Source organism: Malus domestica, chromosome 15 (assembly GCF_042453785.1).
Source record: "Malus domestica chromosome 15, GDT2T_hap1".
Taxonomy (NCBI): Eukaryota; Viridiplantae; Streptophyta; class Magnoliopsida; order Rosales; family Rosaceae; genus Malus; species Malus domestica.
In genome coordinates this window covers 17,807,789-17,822,915 of record NC_091675.1, presented here as the reverse complement: position 1 = coordinate 17,822,915, position 15,127 = coordinate 17,807,789, and the positions used below count along the sequence as shown (strand labels likewise).

Genomic DNA, 15,127 nt, shown 5'->3' with positions numbered 1-15,127 from the left:
GAAACACTTCAGCTTATAAGTACTTTTATTATACGTGTGTTTTATTATAAACATGTCGATTTTTTTTTTTAGAAAAAAAAACTTGAAATGCTTTCTAAAAAAGTATTTGGCATGTGCTTTTTTTTTAATAAGATAAAATATAGCAATAATTGTATTTGATAATCAGGAAAAGTTTTTTTTTTTTTTTTTTTTTTTTTTTTTTTTGCATTCCAAAAACATCTCAAATAGACTATATAATCAATAAGCCTGACTGCACTTTTATAAATAATCGTTAGTTCTTTAAAGATTTGTGTTACATCTGAATGATTGTAATGGGTTGAGGATTGAGTTTGAATAATTCCTAGTAATTTGCTAGTGAGTGCATTGACTAATGTTTTATTAGGCTCGAATTGAGTGGACTAATTCATATAAGGGAAATTTTGAAAGAGATCCAATTTTATAGCCCATTTTTTAAAATAAGTACAATTTTTAGTGACTTTTGATTTTTGAAATAGGTCCAATTTTTAATCCAATTGGACCCATATCAAATGACTCCTTCATACTAATAGTGTGTACGTATGTGCATATTTAGATGACGGTTTTGGACTTCATTGCTTGTTTAAATCTTGAGTCACCATATCAAAGTGAGAAACATGTGCGTGCTTCTTCTTATTTTAATAATAGAGGCATGTTGATATATATATATATATATATATGCACTACTGAAAACCTAGTTCCTTTGTTCTTTATTCTTTATAAACTATAGGAACTTACCCTTTTAATTAATAGTATATTGCCTTCCCTCTCATATAATAATCACATCAGAATCTTCGAATCCTTTTCCTAACCAAATTGATAGTATTTTTCGTTCTCTCTCACTGTTATATGAAAGCTTATGGTTAATTTTGACAAAAGGTGCTTAGATAATGTATGTGTTTGAATGTAGATGAGAATCGTTATCCATGCGTTATATGCATAAGTGACGTTCTGTTTATATATTCTACTATTTTATGAGACGTCTGTATATGCTCGTGCATCTGCAAAATCTTTGTACGGATGTCTTTTTTTAATTTGTTATGAAATTGTCCATTGACCAAAACATAAAGTTTGGTTTGAAGGAATGTAGTATGAAATTAATTGGTTAGGCACGTCCATTTCATCCATGCAAATGAATTCATCCTCGGAGTTCAATTCTCAAATTGTAGATATTCAACAATTTGACTCATTATTTGGGAAACCTTTCAGACTTGGGATCTCGAACATAGAAATGATAAGAAAAAACTAAAAAAAAAAAACTCATATTTGAAATGTAAACAAGGAGTTTAGGATTGTGGAACCAGTACCACTTTTGAACTCTAAACTTTAAACTCTGAATTTAGAACTCAAACCTAGATCTTGACGGGTAAAATAAGTATAGTATAAATCATACGTGTGACGAGATTAATTCAATGTAATCTATGTTTGGTACTAAAAATGAACTATAATTCAATCGTTTTGCAATCTTGTGGGTTACCTAGATAACACGTCATTAACGAGAGTCGAATCTAACAACACTTACTTACAAGTAAAGATGAATACTAATAAATCGTACCATTAAATTTCATCGAATTATTAATATCCTTAGAAAACATATGATAACGAATCTCAATTACTAAGCTCCAACTCAAGACTTGGGGCACAAACTCAAGACCTTGGTGCTCAGCTCACGATACTTTTAACTCGGGACCTATGTTACATCAAAGATTGCATGTTATTAAAACTATTGAAATTCAATATAATCAGTCCTTCGACAACAATCAAATTCAATTCTAGGCACTAACGAGTGCTTACATACAAAGAATAGGAATTTGAATTATTTTGATTCTTGAGTTATGTGCGTTTACTAAAATATGAGTAAGAGAAATATTTCATTCTTTTACCTTTCCATGTTTTTACTTACGCATAAAAGATTTGAAAAGTGTAAGTATTCTCTGGAAATCAATAGTCAAATAAACGAGTGTGAATAAGAAGATACAACGACAATAGCGAGTCCAAAATTTTCCCAAATAAGGCCCTTTGCCTAATTTGGTATCCAACCTTTCTTTTCCAGAAGGAAGAAAAAACAGGGAGGGAAATAAATGGAGCGCACGAGGAACAAATAACACACGTGCTTCCAAACCCATCTCTCAACCCCGCGTAAAAATTCGTACCACCACTCTCTGAAGCCGCCAGTTGTCCTTCAAACCGATCCGGACGCGCTAAAACAGTCAACTCTCTTCCCACGCCCCCAACTCCCCCACATATATATACTCACCAGCCGCAAATTCCTTAAACCCCAAGGACAACAAAATCAACCCTCAAGAACAAACAATTACTTATCGCAAAAGCACTTCCCACTACAAGTCCATCCACTTCTCCAAAATCTTTAATACGTCGTCGTCGTCCATGGTGAAGCAGACGATTGGGAAGCCCTCCGAGCGAAACGACATCAAGTACAAGGGCGTCCGCAAGCGCAAGTGGGGCAAATGGGTGTCGGAAATCCGCCTCCCCAACAGCCGGGAGCGAATCTGGTTGGGATCCTACGACGCGCCCGAAAAGGCAGCGCGTGCCTTCGACGCGGCCCTCTTTTGCTTGCGCGGCCACACTGCCAAGTTTAATTTCCCCGACAACCCGCCTGAGATTTCGGGGGGAAGGTCCCTGAGCGCGGCCCAGATCCAGACAGAGGCGGCGAGGTTCGCGAATTCGGAGCTTCCGAGGAGCCACCAGTCGATGTCGGAGTTTCAGGCGGAGTCTCAGTCGATGTCGGAGTTGCAGGCGGAATCTCAGTCGATGTCGGAGTTGCAGGCGGAATCTCAGTCGATGTCGGAGTTGCAGGCGGAGTCCCGGTCTCCGTCCGTGTCGGAGGGGAGTGGGACCGTCTTCGTGGAAAGCGAATTTCTAGTGACTCCAAACGATTCGTTTTCGGACCCTTTTAGCACATTCGGGTCGGGTAATTACGCTACGGAGTACGGGTTGTTTGCGGGTTTTGATGAAATGAACTATCAGTTTTTCAGTCCAGCTGCGGCGGTGCCAACGCCGGTCGTTGATTACTACGCGGAAGAGAACTTGGACGGTCAGTTTTTCAGTCCGGCCCAGGAGTCTTTCCTCTGGAATTTCTAGAGACGTACAGAGTACAAATTAACGTTATTTTTTTTCTTTAAGGGAAACAAATTTAAATTCAATTAAAAAACGAAAACGATTCAAATTTTTTAACGGGTCGGAGCCCCGGACAGTTTTTGTTTCTGGAGCTTTATTAAAAACCCGGATTATGGGTGAACCGATTTTTGTGCGGCCATCCCCTTGATTGAATTCGTTGTTCATGTTATAGAGTTTTATGACCATTGTATTTCTTCATTGAAACTCGTGTGTAACAAAGTGACCGCGTTGTTACCCAACTAGTTCAGCTTACGTATGCTATTCAAATTTTATTTTATTAAAAGCGGTGTTACTACATTAAACTAAATAAAAAAGAAAGAGAATTCAAACTCATAACACAATATATAAAAAGAAAAATACGTTGTTCTTCAAGTCAGTTCACTACTTACAATCCTATTGTTTAATGTTAGAAGAAGAATGAGCCACCATTGAAAAAGGGCATTATCCCAATGTATACCACACTCTAATTTCCAGAATAAAATTTCGAAACAGGAAATGCACCCACGTTTTAATCAAGTCATGCATCTTATGTAATATCTCAATCCAAATCCAAAGGATCCAGCAGTAGTGATAGTGAAGGGGCAACCCACCAATTGCACCGTACGTGCATGCTTCTATCCAAATTCAACTATCCGACAAAACAGTATTATGAAATCACATATTATTCTATGATTGTAATACGATATGTGACATGTTAAAAAAATGTTAGACGTTACTAATTCACTTGTAACATGCAGTATAATTGTACTTGTTATTGAAAATGTTCTAGATTTAGAATGTGTTTGAACCTAGATATGTAGGCTTGGTAGGTAACGCAGGTATCGAACCATATTCGACCTCAGTCTCATCCGTGATAGTCTTCATTGGAGATTTGACTTGAAACCGGAATCAAGACCCATCTAAAAAAACTAAATGAACCACAAATTCACCCGTATTTGCTCCGTATTAGCTTGTAGCTGGGTTTTCTTTGCCCCGGCTTTGCTTTGTAATGATGTTCTCTCTATCAATGCAATTTCTATCGTCTCTTTCAAATAAAAAGAGAGAAAATTAACAAGTTTTGTTAAAGGACCAGAAATCAATTGTTAAATAACTTAAATTGATTATTATTGAAAGTTAAAAAATGTCATCCTTCAACAATATATAGGCACGCACAACAGAGTTTATCATGCTTTGAGATTTAAATTACTAAAATATATATATAATTGAGACAAAAGAAAATGAAGAATATAAATTAAAAGAAATAAAAATTTTATATTTGCAAAATAAAGCGGCAGTGCCTTTGATCGAACACCGACTACAGTCACTACACTGATAGAAACCCTAGCTAATTAATCTAACCCTTGCTACTTAGATCATCAAGCTAGCTAGTACTAAACTGATCACATAACACAAAATTATTAAGAAAAATCTAAACTCTGTTAGCAAACAGCTTCCACAGCCAGCCTCTTCACGGCATCACCGCAGTTTGTCAAGCCAAATTTGCTCTCAGAAACATTGATCAAGCACTTCTCCTTGCCCACGCATTCCTACAAAATCATTAGGGAAAAGAAATAGGAATTACATAGATATAATATAAATAGAAAATTAGGGTTCATAAAATTCAAGTTCACAGAAAATTAAAGTGTTCAGAAAAAAAGACTTGCCTTTTTAAGGATCGACAATGCACGTCCAGAATCACAGCTGCCTTTCTCAAATGATCCACAGGTTCCTTGGGAATTACCAAAGCTAGCGAACTTGATTGCAGAAATGGGACGACCTTCGCATGCCAATTCCACTGTGTGCTTCTCGTATGCATGGGCACAGACGGTTCCAACTTGGATGGTTTGGAAATTCACAAGAGATGGATTGCCACCAAACTCCTCAAACAACACAATTGCATTTTCTCCATCTTCCATAAATGATCGAGGAACGTGGTACCTTCAATACAATTAAAAGCAATTAAAACTGTGATCGTTATTAAACTGTCAAGTAAATAAACATGAAAGCGCAAACTATAAAGTTCTTACCATCTTTGGGTAGGATTGCCACAATTGAAGGAACACTTGTTGTTGTCATATGTACCACGGTAGTCACAAGCATCGAGACTACAATCAGTATCATATGACAAATAACTCGGCCAATACCGGCCAATACTATGGCCATTGATCCAAGCGTGACCCTTTCCCAAACCTTGTAAGTCCACCACAACTGGATCAGTTCCAAGAGGAGCTTTGAAAGTTGCCTAAACAAAATCAAACAACAACAATTGTTATTAACTTTGTCAGTTTATTAATTAGTGATATATATGAGTTAAATATATATGTGTACATAGTAGGTTTAATTACCTTGTACCATGTCAGCATCCGGTTAATGGGTAAGTTTTCCGTTGACCACTTAGTAGCGTAACGAGAATCGGTGCTAAAAAGCTTGTTTTTCAAACCATGAAGTCCAACCTTGTACGACCATTTGTGTGCTGATAGATCCTTGATCACAATCTCATCACCATTTTGTCCCACCAGTACAACTGGACCAGAAATTCCAGTTTTGATCTCTTCAAATCCACCTCCGTAATTCTGGTTATCATTCAAATCATGATTCAAAGTTTTAAATTAAATGAAATAATTAATGACAATTAAGTAATTAATTTTAACAATCCAATAATACTAACCGGAAATCCAACGGTAGCACTCAACAATGAAATAATGTTCTTTCCAGGATGCAACTTGACACTCTTCTCAAATACATAGTTGTAGACGTTGTATTGAGCCCATTGAGAACCTATTTGCACCAAGGATATATAAGGAAATAAATAACTATAAAACAACAAATTTATTAGTATATTTAAGATTAATCAAGAAACAATATTTGTATGTCTTACCAACATATTCTCCATTAACATATGCATGAAGAATGAAACCAGTGCCATTGACCCTTAGAGTCATGTTCTTACTCCAAATTGGATCATCTTTCTTGAGATGAACACTGCCAAAAATCCAAGATAAATAAAATGAGTAAACCAAAATACAAAATATATTAGAAGAAAAGGACAAATGGAAAATTAAAATTAAAATATCCACTGTACCTTGTCATGTACCAAAGATAATCACTAGCATCATCTCCAGCAACCTTTTGATCCAAAAGTTGATTTGCAGTAATTTCTCCCTTTGCAAGGACTCTGGTGTCATCAATGGTCTCGGGCCTCCACGACCAAGCAAGTGATTCGGGTTCATCTTCAGCCTTGTTCCCTACCTTCACCTTAACTGTTGTTTGTGTGTTGACCTAAACCAGGTAAAAGAAGTTCAGAAATACTTAATAAACCAGACTCTATGTGTTTACACACACAGTGAAAGTTAATTGTTCATACCTTTGCAGTGTTATATCCTTCTGTTTTGCAATCAGGAAGAATACTAACAGACCAAGCAGGAATGGTGTATGTATTCCCTTGAAAAGTGATTGTAGCATCAGTGGTGCTATTTGCATTGCCCAAAAAGCAGCTTGATGACTCATTTGTTGCATACACAGTGGCCTAAAATATATATGCACATATCGATCCTATCAATTTGAAATTCTACAAAACTTTGGTTTATTAGTTATATCAATTCAAAAGGATAATCTTACTGAAACAGAATTGTCAAAATTTGTGGTTGTAACATTCCCATGTGTGAGAGTATACTCCATGGATTTCAAAATCTGATGGAGTTCTTTCAAATGCCCCCATTTTGGTTGGTTCAAGTTGCCTATAAAATGAGATAATAGTAAGAACTAAGAAGTTAAAGAGCCAAACACAAAGCCATGTTTAGAACTTAAATTTGAGTATTTGCTTACCATATTCGTCGAGAGGAGCATCGTAATCATAAGTAGTAGTGACGTACGCAGCTGCTGTTCGGCCAAAGTTTGTTCCACCATGATACTTAAAGAAAAAACATAAATCATGTTAGAAAGAATTAAATTACAATGAACCAAAATACAATTTAATCTAATTAATTAATGTGCCAACCATGTAGTAGTTCTGAAATGTGCCTCCAAGCTGGAAAAATCTTGCAACAGAGAAAGCAAGATCCTCAGCAGTCCTAAGCGGATCTTTGCCTCCCCAACTCTTAAACCTACAGTAACATTATATAGATTTAGAAAATTAGGTAACAAAACAAAAATAATATATCATAAAATTGATTCAATTAGTATTAATTCCAGAACTTACCATCCAGTCCAATTTTCGGTCCACATCTTGGGACTGTTCTCATTATTTGGAGTAAATGAATCACAGTACCAACCATTGCATGTGTTCATCTGATAACAAAGATATATAAATAAGTAACAATTATAAACACTAAAAATTAAGAAAGAAAAAAAGAATATTGTACCATTGGTTGAGGAGCATCACTTTGTTGGCACATAATCCATGGAACTCCAATGTCGAGAGATTCGGCAAAATTTGCACACCAGTTCATATATGCTTTACCAGCATCTCCATAGTATGATTGCACATTTCCGTATTCATTTTCAATCTAACAAAATTACGGCCAATTTATCACAACAAATTTATATTTTGATACCTAATATGATGAAATCGAATTATATGCATATATATTACCTGAGCAATAATAATTGGGCCACCTTGAGATGCAAAAAGCTTTTCTTTTTTCATCATATCAACAATCAATGTGGTAAAATTCTTCATCTCATTCTGCAAAAGATAAGAATGTTTAAATGTTTCATCATAGTTGTAAAATTCTTCATCTCGTTCTGCAGAATGTTTAAGTGTTGCGACTTGTATAACAAAATTAGTTTTGCGTAAACTAAAAGTCACTGCGATTAATTACCATGTAGACATCATTTGCGGTTCGGATCTCACAGCCAGGCAAGTTGTGCAGCCAAACGGGAAGTCCTCTGATTATTACATCCAGAGAGTTAAATTGTATCCAAATAGTTAAATTGTGTTTGGTACAAAATATTATGTAAAGCTATATGATATGTTGACAAAAAAATGTACCCATAATTCCATTCGGCACAAACATATGGACCAATTCGAAGAACAGCATAAAGTCCTTCATCTTGAACTGTTTTGAGAAATCTAACAAGGTCAAGATTCCCAGTAAAATCATACTGACGACGAACTGGCTCATGCACATTCCAGAAGACATAAGTCTCAATTGTGTCTAGTCCACCCTCCTTGGACTTCTTAATCAAGTCTGGCCACATCTGTGTACAACATGATAAATTCGTTTATAAAAAAAGAACATGAAAAACACCAAGTTAGAGTGTACTAGTTGAAGACGACGAGTAAGATTACTTGTGGTGTGCTTCGAGGATAGTGGATTGAACCCGAAAGCAACAGTCGCCTTTTACCATCGATTGTGATGGCTCTCCCATCATGAGAAACATCAGTAGCATTAGCATAAAAGCTTAAAAGGATCACAGAAAAACAGAAACAAAACGCAAAACTAAAAGAGTTGGAAAAAGCCATCGTCAGAATAACAAGAGAACAGTGTGAGGGAATGAGGAGGAGATGTCCTCTATTTATAAGCGTTGGAGTAAAGAAAAAAAATTCTTAAACCAAAATGTGTTTTATCAAAACTAAACTACTGATATTTTAAGAATATTTGGATAACAATAAGTTTCCATCGGATAGAATGTCAGAATAATATCAAAAATCAAACACTTTGATATCCAATATATATCCAGACTTGAAGTTATCTAAATTTTAAAGTTCAGCGATGGATATAATTTTAGATAAAATTACCATAAACTGGATCTGTACCAAGCCTTTTCGTGTTTTTTCATAATTAGTTGACATCTTGACAAATATCACTATCAAATAGAGAGTTTGCTGAGGCTGGGTGAGTTTTTGTGGAGTCTTTTTAATTGGATGCTATTTATTAGCTAATTAGTCTTATCGTTTTACTATTCTGTCGTAAAAAGAAAATGAAATGTCAATAGTCTAACGCAAGTACAGATTTTCGTTAGGGAAAAAAAAAAAAACATTTGAATGATATTTAGTTATAGGGAGTTTTAATAAAAAGAGCTTCTTCAAACTTTTTATTAATAAAAAACCATCTACTAACTTTATTTAATAAAAAGAACTTAAATTTTAATGTAAAAGACTTAAATTTTAATGTAAAGAACTTAAATTAAATTTTAATGTAAAAGACTTAAATTTAAGTTCTTTACATTAAAATTTAAGTTCTTTTTATTAAATAAAGTTAGTAGATGGTTTTTTATTAATAAAAAGTTTGAAGAAGCTCTTTTTATTAAAACTCCCTATAACTAAATATCATTCAAATGTTTTTTTTTTTTTCCCTAACGAAAATCTGTACTTGCGTTAGACTATTGACATTTCATTTTCTTTTTACGACAGAATAGTAAAACGATAAGACTAATTAGCTAATAAATAGCATCCAATTAAAAAGACTCCACAAAAACTCACCCAGCCTCAGCAAACTCTCTATTTGATAGTGATATTTGTCAAGATGTCAACTAATTATGAAAAAACACGAAAAGGCTTGGTACAGATCCAGTTTATGGTAATTTTATCTAAAATTATATCCATCGCTGAACTTTAAAATTTAGATAACTTCAAGTCTGGATATATATTGGATATCAAAGTGTTTGATTTTTGATATTATTCTGACATTCTATCCGATGGAAACTTATTGTTATCCAAATATTCTTAAAATATCAGTAGTTTAGTTTTGATAAAACACATTTTGGTTTAAGAATTTTTTTTCTTTACTCCAACGCTTATAAATAGAGGACATCTCCTCCTCATTCCCTCACACTGTTCTCTTGTTATTCTGACGATGGCTTTTTCCAACTCTTTTAGTTTTGCGTTTTGTTTCTGTTTTTCTGTGATCCTTTTAAGCTTTTATGCTAATGCTACTGATGTTTCTCATGATGGGAGAGCCATCACAATCGATGGTAAAAGGCGACTGTTGCTTTCGGGTTCAATCCACTATCCTCGAAGCACACCACAAGTAATCTTACTCGTCGTCTTCAACTAGTACACTCTAACTTGGTGTTTTTCATGTTCTTTTTTTATAAACGAATTTATCATGTTGTACACAGATGTGGCCAGACTTGATTAAGAAGTCCAAGGAGGGTGGACTAGACACAATTGAGACTTATGTCTTCTGGAATGTGCATGAGCCAGTTCGTCGTCAGTATGATTTTACTGGGAATCTTGACCTTGTTAGATTTCTCAAAACAGTTCAAGATGAAGGACTTTATGCTGTTCTTCGAATTGGTCCATATGTTTGTGCCGAATGGAATTATGGGTACATTTTTTTGTCAACATATCATATAGCTTTACATAATATTTTGTACCAAACACAATTTAACTATTTGGATACAATTTAACTCTCTGGATGTAATAATCAGAGGACTTCCCGTTTGGCTGCACAACTTGCCTGGCTGTGAGATCCGAACCGCAAATGATGTCTACATGGTAATTAATCGCAGTGACTTTTAGTTTACGCAAAACTAATTTTGTTATACAAGTCGCAACACTTAAACATTCTGCAGAACGAGATGAAGAATTTTACAACTATGATGAAACATTTAAACATTCTTATCTTTTGCAGAATGAGATGAAGAATTTTACCACATTGATTGTTGATATGATGAAAAAAGAAAAGCTTTTTGCATCTCAAGGTGGCCCAATTATTATTGCTCAGGTAATATATATGCATATAATTCGATTTCATCATATTAGGTATCAAAATATAAATTTGTTGTGATAAATTGGCCGTAATTTTGTTAGATTGAAAATGAATACGGAAATGTGCAATCATACTATGGAGATGCTGGTAAAGCATATATGAACTGGTGTGCAAATTTTGCCGAATCTCTCGACATTGGAGTTCCATGGATTATGTGCCAACAAAGTGATGCTCCTCAACCAATGGTACAATATTCTTTTTTTCTTTCTTAATTTTTAGTGTTTATAATTGTTACTTATTTATATATCTTTGTTATCAGATGAACACATGCAATGGTTGGTACTGTGATTCATTTACTCCAAATAATGAGAACAGTCCCAAGATGTGGACCGAAAATTGGACTGGATGGTAAGTTCTGGAATTAATACTAATTGAATCAATTTTATGATATATTATTTTTGTTTTGTTACCTAATTTTCTAAATCTATATAATGTTACTGTAGGTTTAAGAGTTGGGGAGGCAAAGATCCGCTTAGGACTGCTGAGGATCTTGCTTTCTCTGTTGCAAGATTTTTCCAGCTTGGAGGCACATTTCAGAACTACTACATGGTTGGCACATTAATTAATTAGATTAAATTGTATTTTGGTTCATTGTAATTTAATTCTTTCTAACATGATTTATGTTTTTTCTTTAAGTATCATGGTGGAACAAACTTTGGCCGAACAGCAGCTGCGTACGTCACTACTACTTATGATTACGATGCTCCTCTCGACGAATATGGTAAGCAAATACTCAAATTTAAGTTCTAAACATGGCTTTGTGTTTGGCTCTTTAACTTCTTAGTTCTTACTATTATCTCATTTTATAGGCAACTTGAACCAACCAAAATGGGGGCATTTGAAAGAACTCCATCAGATTTTGAAATCCATGGAGTATACTCTCACACATGGGAATGTTACAACCACAAATTTTGACAATTCTGTTTCAGTAAGATTATCCTTTTGAATTGATATAACTAATAAACCAAAGTTTTGTAGAATTTCAAATTGATAGGATCGATATGTGCATATATATTTTAGGCCACTGTGTATGCAACAAATGAGTCATCAAGCTGCTTTTTGGGCAATGCAAATAGCACCACTGATGCTACAATCACTTTTCAAGGGAATACATACACCATTCCTGCTTGGTCTGTTAGTATTCTTCCTGATTGCAAAACAGAAGGATATAACACTGCAAAGGTATGAACAATTAACTTTCACTGTGTGTGTAAACACATAGAGTCTGGTTTATTAAGTATTTCTGAACTTCTTTTACCTGGTTTAGGTCAACACACAAACAACAGTTAAGGTGAAGGTAGGGAACAAGGCTGAAGATGAACCCGAATCACTTGCTTGGTCGTGGAGGCCCGAGACCATTGATGACACCAGAGTCCTTGCAAAGGGAGAAATTACTGCAAATCAACTTTTGGATCAAAAGGTTGCTGGAGATGATGCTAGTGATTATCTTTGGTACATGACAAGGTACAGTGGATATTTTAATTTTAATTTTCCATTTGTCCTTTTCTTCTAATATATTTTGTATTTTGGTTTACTCATTTTATTTATCTTGGATTTTTGGCAGTGTTCATCTCAAGAAAGATGATCCAATTTGGAGTAAGAACATGACTCTAAGGGTCAATGGCACTGGTTTCATTCTTCATGCATATGTTAATGGAGAATATGTTGGTAAGACATACAAATATTGTTTCTTGATTAATCTTAAATATACTAATAAATTTGTTGTTTTATAGTTATTTATTTCCTTATATATCCTTGGTGCAAATAGGTTCTCAATGGGCTCAATACAACGTCTACAACTATGTATTTGAGAAGAGTGTCAAGTTGCATCCTGGAAAGAACATTATTTCATTGTTGAGTGCTACCGTTGGATTTCCGGTTAGTATTATTGGATTGTTAAAATTAATTACTTAATTGTCATTAATTATTTCATTTAATTTAAAACTTTGAATCATGATTTGAATGATAACCAGAATTACGGAGGTGGATTTGAAGAGATCAAAACTGGAATTTCTGGTCCAGTTGTACTGGTGGGACAAAATGGTGATGAGATTGTGATCAAGGATCTATCAGCACACAAATGGTCGTACAAGGTTGGACTTCATGGTTTGAAAAACAAGCTTTTTAGCACCGATTCTCGTTACGCTACTAAGTGGTCAACGGAAAACTTACCCATTAACCGGATGCTGACATGGTACAAGGTAATTAAACCTACTATGTACACATATATATTTAACTCATATATATCACTAATTAATAAACTGACAAAGTTAATAACAATTGTTGTTGTTTGATTTTGTTTAGGCAACTTTCAAAGCTCCTCTTGGAACTGATCCAGTTGTGGTGGACTTACAAGGTTTGGGAAAGGGTCACGCTTGGATCAATGGCCATAGTATTGGCCGGTATTGGCCGAGTTATTTGTCATATGATACTGATTGTAGTCTCGATGCTTGTGACTACCGTGGTACATATGACAACAACAAGTGTTCCTTCAATTGTGGCAATCCTACCCAAAGATGGTAAGAACTTTATAGTTTGCGCTTTCATGTTTATTTACTTGACAGTTTAATAACGATCACAGTTTTAATTGCTTTTAATTGTATTGAAGGTACCACGTTCCTCGATCATTTATGGAAGATGGAGAAAATGCAATTGTGTTGTTTGAGGAGTTTGGTGGCAATCCATCTCTTGTGAATTTCCAAACCATCCAAGTTGGAACCGTCTGTGCCCATGCATACGAGAAGCACACAGTGGAATTGGCATGCGAAGGTCGTCCCATTTCTGCAATCAAGTTCGCTAGCTTTGGTAATTCCCAAGGAACCTGTGGATCATTTGAGAAAGGCAGCTGTGATTCTGGACGTGCATTGTCGATCCTTAAAAAGGCAAGTCTTTTTTTCTGAACACTTTAATTTTCTGTGAACTTGAATTTTATGAACCCTAATTTTCTATTTATATTATATCTATGTAATTCCTATTTCTTTTCCCTAATGATTTTGTAGGAATGCGTGGGCAAGGAGAAGTGCTTGATCAATGTTTCTGAGAGCAAATTTGGCTTGACAAACTGCGGTGATGCCGTGAAGAGGCTGGCTGTGGAAGCTGTTTGCTAACAGAGTTTAGATTTTTCTTAATAATTTTGTGTTATGTGATCAGTTTAGTACTAGCTAGCTTGATGATCTAAGTAGCAAGGGTTAGATTAATTAGCTAGGGTTTCTATCAGTGTAGTGACTGTAGTCGGTGTTCGATCAAAGGCACTGCCGCTTTATTTTGCAAATATAAAATTTTTATTTCTTTTAATTTATATTCTTCATTTTCTTTTGTCTCAATTATATATATATTTTAGTAATTTAAATCTCAAAGCATGATAAACTCTGTTGTGCGTGCCTATATATTGTTGAAGGATGACATTTTTTAACTTTCAATAATAATCAATTTAAGTTATTTAACAATTGATTTCTGGTCCTTTAACAAAACTTGTTAATTTTCTCTCTTTTTATTTGAAAGAGACGATAGAAATTGCATTGATAGAGAGAACATCATTACAAAGCAAAGCCGGGGCAAAGAAAACCCAGCTACAAGCTAATACGGAGCAAATACGGGTGAATTTGTGGTTCATTTAGTTTTTTTAGATGGGTCTTGATTCCGGTTTCAAGTCAAATCTCCTATGAAGACTATCACGGATGAGACTGAGGTCGAATATGGTTCGATACCTGCGTTACCTACCAAGCCTACATATCTAGGTTCAAACACATTCTAAATCTAGAACATTTTCAATAACAAGTACAATTATACTGCATGTTACAAGTGAATTAGTAACGTCTAACATTTTTTTAACATATCACATATCGTATTACAATCATAGAATAATATGTGATTTCATAATACTGTTTTGTCGGATAGTTGAATTTGGATAGAAGCATGCACGTACGGTGCAATTGGTGGGTTGCCCCTTCACTATCACTACTGCTGGATCCTTTGGATTTGGATTGAGATATTACATAAGATGCATGACTTGATTAAAACGTGGGTGCATTTCCTGTTTCGAAATTTTATTCTGGAAATTAGAGTGTGGTATACATTGGGATAATGCCCTTTTTCAATGGTGGCTCATTCTTCTTCTAACATTAAACAATAGGATTGTAAGTAGTGAACTGACTTGAAGAACAACGTATTTTTCTTTTTATATATTGTGTTATGAGTTTGAATTCTCTTTCTTTTTTATTTAGTTTAATGTAGTAACACCGCTTTTAATAAAATAAAATTTGAATAGCATATGTAAGCTG

General features: G+C 34.7%; 3 protein-coding genes across 3 annotated transcripts; 2 read left to right on the top strand and 1 right to left on the bottom strand.

Moving 5' to 3' along the window:
• Positions 1–2,303: 2,303 nt before the first annotated feature.
• LOC103400914 (ethylene-responsive transcription factor ERF017) lies at positions 2,304–3,326 on the top strand. Its single transcript, NM_001320011.1, has one exon. It carries the CDS (start codon positions 2,404–2,406, stop codon positions 3,115–3,117), a length of 714 nt encoding a protein of 237 aa, NP_001306940.1. The 5' UTR covers positions 2,304–2,403; the 3' UTR covers positions 3,118–3,326.
• Positions 3,327–4,384: 1,058 nt separating this feature from the next.
• On the bottom strand, positions 4,385–8,696 carry LOC103400964 (beta-galactosidase 15-like). The gene is made up of 17 exons (XM_008339663.4): positions 8,423–8,696; positions 8,123–8,331; positions 7,953–8,019; positions 7,724–7,816; positions 7,494–7,637; positions 7,331–7,419; positions 7,130–7,235; positions 6,958–7,042; positions 6,751–6,869; positions 6,497–6,658; positions 6,215–6,411; positions 6,011–6,114; positions 5,801–5,910; positions 5,478–5,705; positions 5,160–5,374; positions 4,797–5,070; positions 4,385–4,679 (listed from the first exon to the last, which is right to left on the bottom strand). The coding sequence occupies exons 1-17, from the start codon at positions 8,594–8,596 to the stop codon at positions 4,572–4,574; spliced, it is 2,484 nt and encodes an 827-aa protein (XP_008337885.1). The 5' UTR covers positions 8,597–8,696; the 3' UTR covers positions 4,385–4,571.
• A 1,075-nt stretch (positions 8,697–9,771) lies between these two features.
• LOC114821584 (beta-galactosidase 15-like) lies at positions 9,772–14,141 on the top strand. The gene is made up of 17 exons (XM_070814843.1): positions 9,772–10,103; positions 10,195–10,403; positions 10,507–10,573; positions 10,710–10,802; positions 10,889–11,032; positions 11,107–11,195; positions 11,291–11,396; positions 11,484–11,568; positions 11,657–11,775; positions 11,868–12,029; positions 12,115–12,311; positions 12,412–12,515; positions 12,616–12,725; positions 12,821–13,048; positions 13,152–13,366; positions 13,456–13,729; positions 13,847–14,141. The coding sequence occupies exons 1-17, from the start codon at positions 9,930–9,932 to the stop codon at positions 13,952–13,954; spliced, it is 2,484 nt and encodes an 827-aa protein (XP_070670944.1). The 5' UTR covers positions 9,772–9,929; the 3' UTR covers positions 13,955–14,141.
• Positions 14,142–15,127: the final 986 nt, after the last annotated feature.

Coding starts and splice junctions, on each gene's coding strand:
- LOC103400914 (NM_001320011.1), top strand. CDS start 2,404: ATGGTGAAGCAGACGATTGGGAAGCCCTCCGAGCGAAACGACATCAAG.
- LOC103400964 (XM_008339663.4), bottom strand. CDS start 8,596: ATGGCTTTTTCCAACTCTTTTAGTTTTGCGTTTTGTTTCTGTTTTTCT. Junction 8,020..8,122: donor TGTGCCGAATGGAATTATGG/GTACATTTTTTT, acceptor TGTAATAATCAG/AGGACTTCCCGTTTGGCTGC. Junction 7,638..7,723: donor GCCCAATTATTATTGCTCAG/GTAATATATATG, acceptor TAATTTTGTTAG/ATTGAAAATGAATACGGAAA.
- LOC114821584 (XM_070814843.1), top strand. CDS start 9,930: ATGGCTTTTTCCAACTCTTTTAGTTTTGCGTTTTGTTTCTGTTTTTCT. Junction 10,803..10,888: donor GCCCAATTATTATTGCTCAG/GTAATATATATG, acceptor TAATTTTGTTAG/ATTGAAAATGAATACGGAAA. Junction 12,030..12,114: donor AAGGATATAACACTGCAAAG/GTATGAACAATT, acceptor TACCTGGTTTAG/GTCAACACACAAACAACAGT.